The 8,570-nt window shown below is 31.7% G+C and overlaps 1 protein-coding gene across 1 annotated transcript; it reads right to left on the bottom strand.

Annotated features, from left to right (window-relative positions):
- Nucleotides 1–1,600: 1,600 nt before the first annotated feature.
- On the bottom strand, nucleotides 1,601–3,057 carry LOC111409502 (zinc finger MYM-type protein 1-like). The gene is made up of 4 exons (XM_023039547.1): nucleotides 2,916–3,057; nucleotides 2,738–2,819; nucleotides 2,146–2,676; nucleotides 1,601–2,057 (listed from the first exon to the last, which is right to left on the bottom strand). The coding sequence occupies exons 1-4, from the start codon at nucleotides 3,055–3,057 to the stop codon at nucleotides 1,601–1,603; spliced, it is 1,212 nt and encodes a 403-aa protein (XP_022895315.1).
- Nucleotides 3,058–8,570: the final 5,513 nt, after the last annotated feature.

The following is an 8,570-nucleotide window of genomic DNA, read 5'->3' as shown; positions in this document are numbered from 1 at the left end:
AAGTAACTTTTTACTTACCTTTCAAAATTGAGGAATTCAAGCCTAATAGTGTAGACCACTTATTTTCTAACAACATAGGCGAACTTTCCAATTTTTTTCTTCCTTTCCTTTCCTTTTTTTCCTCTCTCTTTTTGTCTCTGCTTTGACATCTCTTGGTTGTGGGTGAAAAAAATGGATTTGTGTGTGTTTTGTAATGGTTTTGGATTGGATTGATATCAATCCAATTCCACCGCCTTAATCTTTTTCTTTTGTCTTTACATATATATATATATATATATATACACACATTTTGTTTTACTAAATTAAGGTATTACAAAACTCACCCCCTAAAAGAATTTCGTTCTCGAAATTCAATTGATTAAATACGAAAAAGCTGTGAATTTTGACAACACATCTGCTCTTCACTTTCCTATGTTGCTTTTCCTATAACGTGATTCCTCCATAAGATCTTAACCAAAAAATAAATAGTCTTACTTCGCAAAACTTGTTTCTTTTCGTCCAATATCTGAACAGGTTGTTCCTCATATGTAAGATTTTCTTTCTCTTTCAACTCCACTAATAATCTTATAGCATAAGTTAAATTTGATATCTATTTACTAACCCACGAGCATATCGAATACATGTTGAACCGATACCTTAAATATCATCCTAATGATCAATATGTGATATTTTCAGCTTTTCATTTAATCACCTAACGATAATATATACACAGCTTCAAGTTCGGCTCCTTTCCGACTTCAAATATACCTTAGCCTCATGTGATCAGTAAGTATTGATCTTCCCACCATGTGATGACGCCACAATTCCTAAATGTCAATCCCAATATAACCAACCATATATCATGATTTAATCATATCTCTTTAGCCAGTCTACAACGTAATCCATATTTTATTATTCCACTTAGAGAACATTTTCTAAACCATAACATGAATCATTATCGTGAATATCACTTATCATCTTTAAATATAAGAGCAAATATTTCCTCAAAATTTTCTGATAGCAAAACTTTTGACATTTTCATACCCATATAAATTTTGTTCTTTCTTTCTATGAAGAGACAATAATAACATTTAATCCATGAAAATCTATACTCTTATTCCATAAATGGGTCGTTGATCTATCATCAATGTATAATGCTTCTTGTATATCGCATAAAGACCTTTAATTGAGATAATGTAACCTAAAGATTAGGGACAAAGCCAGGAATTAATGTTAGGGGAGAAAACTTTAGAAATTTAATGTACGAATGAATTTCATAAATAACAAAAAAAGGTCATAATATAATATTATCAGTTACAGTTGTACCCAACGATGCTTTATAGCATAAAATTCATCAATAATAGAATCAAAATCTAAATTCAAAGAAAGTTCTCATTCAATGTAAAGTGTCATACAATCAGTAAGAAAACCATCATCCATTTTGTTTTATTGTAGAAAATGCTCGCTCCACGACAGCCGTTGAAATAGGCAGTGTCAATACTAGACGAATCAATTTAGTCAAATTGACGTAACTCTCTAATCTTCTACTTACAACCAATTCTTGACATAAATCAGAAAGTGTAGATACTTGAAATCGAGGTTCATAAATCACATCATGCTGTTAATGTTGCAACTCAACTTTCAAACTATAAATATCTTGCTGTGTAAAATCTTGAGGATAAAATTTCTCTGTAAGCTTGCAAATATTATCCATGTTAAATGATTCAAAAGAATTTTTCGGATCAAATGCCAAGCCGAGAGAAAGGAGTTCTAATGATGTCTCATTAAATCTTGCATCTAACTCCGTCACTAGAAAATCTATGGCTGCATTAAAAATATCGAAGTGGTAATGATGTTCGATGGTAGGATACTCACGACCACGAGAACGACCAACCATATATGAACCATGTAAGTCAAGTATATGTATATCATTTTTTGAGCAAAAACAATTCACCTCTTCAAGAATTTTTTCCCAGTGATTTTCTCTCAATTCTTGAATGATGGTTTTTGTAGTATGGACAAATCTCATAGCAGTTAAGATGTCTTGAGTTTTTTCTGAAGGGCTTGACAAAGCACATCTGTGATTGCCAACATTCAGCACATTAAATACAAAATAAATACAAATTCAAATGATGTCAATTTTTGTAAACACCACCCACTTCAGACCGAGTTCTTACATTTGGAGAATGATCACTAAGATACTCAAGCACCTTGCAAGTTGCAGCATACATATCAATTAAACTCTTTGCAGAGTTGTAATGAGAAGACCAACGAGTACCTCTAGCTCGTTGCAAGTTACCAATTTGATTAGCCCCACTTCCAGTCTCTCCTTCTCCAATTTCCAACAAATGTTCAATTTCTTTTTTTTTTTTTTTGGAACTTTTCAACTCATTGAAGCGTTTAGGAGATGATGTAATCATATTAATAACATTGTCCAAATCTGAAAAGAACGAATTAGTATCTACGACATCCCTAGCTGCTGAAACCAACATGAGTTGCAAACGATGGGTAAAACAATGGACATAATATGCATATGGACAATCTCTAAGAAATAATGCTTGTTGTCCATTCCAAGAACCATGCATGTTATTAGCACCATCATACCCTTGACCTCTCATATTTTGCACTTGAAGGTTGAAACAAACAAGAACATCAAAAACTTGATTCTTAAGATTCAAAGATGTAGTGTCACTAACACTTTTGATTGCAAAAAAAAAAAAAAAAACGTCATGTCAAAATTCCATTACCATTCACAAACCTCAAGATAATAGCCATTTGTTCTTGTGAAGATGCATCTCGAGCTTCATCAACAAGAATACTAAACTTTGCATCCCCAATTTCTTTACGGATTCTTTATCTTACTCTATTAGCCATAATGCTCAAAATCTCTTTTTGAATGTCTGGAGATGTGTATGTAGCATTTTTTGGAGCATTACCCAACACAACTTCTCCTATTTTTGTATTCATTTTTCCAAATGCATCTACCATTTCAAGAAAATTCCCACGATTCAGTGAATATGGAGATTCATCATTGCCTCTAAATGAACAACTTTGAAGTGCTAGCCAACGAACACTCATAATTGTGGTCATTAGATGCAAACGATTTTTCTATTTTTCCTCATTTGATATAGCGTGTATCACCTTGTCAATATATTGGGTTGGTTTCATTAAATCTTCAGCTCTTCTCTTATAGCCATTATGATATAATGAAGATGTTGTACCAATATGAACAAGAAATGCACATTTCTTCCTTGGCCAACCCTCTTCCAACTATCAAATCTAACAGTAACCAATGATGAAATATTAGGTAGAACACCTTCATTGAGAAAAAGGAAGCAGAAAAAACAATATGCCTTATATGTTGAAGGCGAATACTCCAACCAAGAATACTAATTGTACCAATACTCTTGAAATCGACGTTTCTGTCTTCCACATTCTTTGCTTTGATACTCCAAAAGTTTTGGTTGATAAGGCCCGGCTTTTAAATAGGCACACCTAATCTGATCACATTCATTAAACGGATATTCATATATTTGCTTTCTTTTTCCTGGGTCTTGTTCTATAGAATCAGATGGTTCTAACTCAACATTGAAAGATGAGGACGGTTCAATTTCAGTAGATGCAATTGGAGGATTGGGTACCGTAGGAGTTGGAGTAGCAATTGGGGGATTGGGTATCGTAGGAGTTGGAGCACCCTCGGATTTGTCGCTCTTTGTAAATAAAGATAATAAGGTTCTTCCTTTCTTGGCAAGAGGTCGATTTGGTTCCATATTAAAATCTAAAAAGCATAAAAAAAAAAAAAAAAAATCAAAACACTTCAGTATCCCAACAATCCAAAAACAATCCACTAGCAACATTTTAACTGCTTATCTAACCTTTCAAAAATATTATAACTAGCTAAAAATTCAACATCAAATATAAGAATCGTCATAAACTAATACTCCAACGTAAAATATAATTCAAGGTAATCAAGGTCAAGCGAAATACCAGCTTAGTGCTTACATATTTTGTTGCCGTCTTGTCGACGAAGTGAACGAGACAATTAGATGAATTATTAAGCTTGTTTAGATGTTTTAAAAGCAATCCAATCAAATGCCTATAAAAAAAATAATAATAAAATAAAATTATAACCATAAACATAACATAGCAAAAAAAATAAAATAAAATAAATGAACATAATAAAAATTAGAACCATTTACTTACTAACCATGAGATACATGTTCTAAATGGTGTTTGTCCCCATGATGAGGAAACGTGTAATCCAACTGCCAATAATAACTCATTTTTCAACTATTTTGTACTATATACTACATTAATAAGTTATGTTTATATTTCTATTCATTTGTTATTTGCTTAATGCTTATATAATCCGGTGAACATTGTTTCAGAATTCAGATTCAGAATGAAATGCTAGAGGACGTGCTAAAGACTTTCTTCCTCATTTTATTTCTATAAATTAATACTGCCGATGAAGTTTAGCAAAATTTGCACGCCTAATTAATTCCAATTCCAAAAAAATTGTAGGATAATAATATAACCCATAAACATAACATAGATAAAAAATTATCATTAATCAAATACATTACACATAGCAAAAAAAATTAAAACATCAGAACATCTTGCCCAAAAAAAAAGGGTTATTTTAAATCTTGACACAAATATTAAAAGGGCCACAATTACTAACCAATAATCAAAGGAAATGAGTTGTTGGCTAAAAATGGGGTTCGAATCGAATTATCGAAGGAGTTGCCAACAGCCGACCGAAACTCATCAAACTTCACTTGTTCTTCTTCCTTGTTTGTGGCCAACGATCTCCTTTGAGATGGTAATTAGGGAAAAGAATAGAAAGGTTGGGGGTTAGCCTATTAGGGTTATTCAAAGATTTGGGAATTTTTGTTTTCAAAAATTTCAATAAAAAAGCCACAGATTTCGAGAGAGAGAGACGTGTAAATCTGGGCAGGTGGAATGAAAGTGGAGATATATTTGTTCATTTGTTGTATAATCGGGTGTTGGGCAATGGGCTATTGCCTATTGGGTATTAAGAAAAAAAATTTGGGCCAGGCTGAATTTACAAAATGGGTGGGCTAATGGACTAAAAACTAAAAATTTTCTAACATTTTTTTGGGCTTGTAATGGACATGGGATTTGGCAGCACTTGTCACTCCGTCTCTGCTAAAGATACTATATCACAATGACTAAAATCTATATTTGATGATCATCTTAAACTTTAGACATATCCAACATATCCTACTTATATTTCTTAACCAATATATTTTGATAAAAATGGAATACTTGTTTCATGATCCATATAATTGAAAATAGCCCAAAAATTACATCACTAAAGTTTCAATAAATTCATCTTAACTTCAAAATTTAACACAACTCTTTCAAATTGTATGGAATATAACACAATAATTCAACAAATGGCCTTAACAAAATTAATTAACGTAATAACCCAAATCTATCATCACATTATTTTGCTATAGGACAACCATTATATTCATTTACATGCTATTCACCATATCATGTTACGATCAAGTAAACTTGGCATTTATCATTATATCGTATGACCTAAAACATTTAATTATATCGATTTTCCTTAATATCACAAGATAATAGCCTTCATATTTATCACGTGAACATTTCACACATCAATATACCGCATGTTAATTTCCTAATCTCAGTAAATTTAAACTCTACCATTCTCTCATTTTTTTTTTATTGACACAGACAGACCTAAATGCACATATCCATTTAATTCTATTTCTTCAACAACAAATTACCCATAATAGGTGATCATATTCAAATCTGTCCCTATTTTACTTATATTCCTTATAATCAAACAATTCATAAATAATTGAGTTAATTGGAATCACCTAAATGTTAAACCCATCGACGCTTAAGATATACAATAACACATTGCTATCTATCAATCAACAAATCATCATTTTGTCCTTCATAATTTCTTATCATATAGCATAAATATAGACCATTAGGATTTCTATTATCATCCCATATAAGTGGCCACAAATCACCACAAAATTTGGATAATACTAATGACCATTTGGCTGCAAAAATAATTAAAATTCCTCACTGATTGTCATCAATCACACATAATATCATTTCCTTGTATTTATCGTGCAAACTATAACTAAAAATTTTCCTATGTGCACAAAAAAATAAAAAATCATGTAGTTCTACATATAAATTGATAATTAAGTGATTGTAACATCTGTAACTTCGAATGCCCCACAAAATCATCACAATCTGTTCAAATCTTAATAGGCTACATAAACACATGGTTCCAACCCAGCAACTAATAACATTTCCAACCATCATATCATTGCAACTACCATACTTACATACTAATCGTTTCTAAATCTATTAAAAAATATGTTTTTCTATCATTTTGGTTCTATACATTCGAGCTAGAGAGCCAGTGATTTCTGCCACAACGACATGTGTTCATATCACTGAACATGCATGAACCATAAAATTTTTCAAAACCATGCTCTGATACCACTTTGACACGACCTATCCAGAATCACTGTAGTGGACTCGAAACATGACGTGCGCCGATGATAGATGTTGACTAGACATCAAATTTATCACCAATACTGAATATGGGTTACTTCAAAAAATGCATAAAAAATCAGATACTTACGTAAAACATAATGCGATGTGCCCAAATTATTTACTTCGTGCTTCATTAATATGAGTCATAACACTCAACATGTCGTGTGGCTCTCATTCCGAAATCATTAGACTCTTCCAGCTAAAAAGAATCAATTGCTACTTGTAGGAAAATTACAGGAAAATATATGAGTCGATAGCTCAGTGAGTGGAGAAGTTCAAAAATGATTATACTTTTTCAATTTTACATTTTTATTAAAAAATGAGTTCATATCATTGAATAACTGGCAAGATAACATCATATAATTATAGCCAAAACGTGAGATATTCACATAATGTTGTAAAATATCATCTCAAGTCATAATATGATCATAAGATGGTAATCATGCTATAATCTCATCATATCAAATGTATTAGAAAATCTACAAAAAATGTAACCTCTGACTAAAATCAGTAATCTGCTCCTCGAGCTAAGAACTTTTGCCACGCCTTTAGTCCCCTTTGTGAACAAAAGCCGGTCTAAAGACCTCCGGTAATCAATTTCAAAACATAGACAAGGCCCCTCTGTGAACTATATGTACACAATCAAGGCCAATGTCAGGTCAAGACACCTTCGTGTAGGATAGAACAGACAAAGACCCTTCTGTGAACTGGAAAAAGTATTTAATCATGGGTACTTTTCTGGTCGATTTCAATATCACATTTGTTTCACATAACAAGTTATAAATGTACCACAAGTAATCTATGAAATTCCACATGTATCATAATAAAAGAGATTTTCATAATAATCATATAATCGAACACATAATTGCACATACCTTGATAATATATTTAATTTATAAATACTTTGAAAATATATATATATTTCCACTCATAGAACTATATTCGCAAAATCAACTCAGTTGGTAAGTTGTCTCAATGTCCCTATCGCCGCCTGAAATATGATATAATTTTTAAATCAGCAATTAATTATTTTAAGTAATTTCAATAATTAAATAGGCGATACCCAAATTTAATCATTTCACATCTAAGCGATTTCTAAAGTCTCTTTAATCTTTGAAACTAGTTTTTCTTTCATTTAACTCAATTTCATAGCTTATTATACTTAACCCCTTCATTAAAATTCAATTTTATCTAACAATCTAACAACTATAAAATTAGACATAACTTGACAATAAGTAACTTTTTACTTACCTTTCAAAATTGAGGAATTCAAGCCTAATAGTGTAGACCACTTATTTTTTAACAGTATAGGCGAACTTTCCCTTTTTTTTTTCTCCTTCTTTTCCTTCCCTTTTTTTTTCCCTCTGCTTCGACATCTCTAGGTTGTGGGTGAAAAAAATGGATTTGTGTGTGTTTTGTAATGGTTTTGGATTGGATTGATATCAATCCAATGCCACCGCCTTAATTAAGGTATTACAAATGGATTCAAGCTTTGATATAAATAAGATTTGGCTGAAAATAACATCATAATGTTCAACTAAATAAGTACATATTATCTGGTAAGTAATTTTAAGAATGGTCCAAATGATCTCTAGATTGATCAGAAGATCCTTTCAGTTGGCTAGAATTCGTTACTTGAAAGAAACTAGGCCCCCATTTGATTTCCCTTTTTTTGCCACAAAAATAAAAAATATGACCATTATCCATCACACCAAGCCACCATATTTGACTTTTTATCTCTTGTGCGGGTCCCACAACGACTATATTTTTCATTTTCATTCTTAGAAAAATGAGAATCAAACGGGGCCTAGATCTTGTGGAATCATATTGAATATTTGACGATTCATTTCGTACCTTTCTAAAAAACCAATCCTCGAGCCCCATCTTAATTTTATTGAGTATTAAATTTTTAGATATTAGAACTCTTATTGGATGAGAAGAAGAAATTGCATGTCAACAAAACTTTGTTAGTAAGGGCATCCCCAACTCATGCACGAATTGAAATTATTCTTTTT

This window comes from Olea europaea, chromosome 14, assembly GCF_002742605.1.
Source record: "Olea europaea var. sylvestris chromosome 14, O_europaea_v1, whole genome shotgun sequence".
In the NCBI taxonomy this organism is placed as follows: domain Eukaryota; kingdom Viridiplantae; phylum Streptophyta; class Magnoliopsida; order Lamiales; family Oleaceae; genus Olea; species Olea europaea.
The sequence above is the reverse complement of the archived record's forward strand: the minus strand, read 5'-3'. Positions and strand labels throughout refer to the sequence as shown.

What these genes read in the sequence shown, in the direction of transcription:
- LOC111409502 (XM_023039547.1), bottom strand. Translation starts at nt 3,057, where the DNA reads ATGAGTGTTCGTTGGCTAGCACTTCAAAGTTGTTCATTTAGAGGCAAT. An exon ending in AATAGGAGAAGTTGTGTTGG is followed by an intron (nt 2,820 to 2,915) that starts GTAATGCTCCAA and finishes GAATCCGTAAAG; the next exon opens with AAATTGGGGATGCAAAGTTT. An exon ending in CAAATGGCTATTATCTTGAG is followed by an intron (nt 2,677 to 2,737) that starts GTTTGTGAATGG and finishes TGCAATCAAAAG; the next exon opens with TGTTAGTGACACTACATCTT.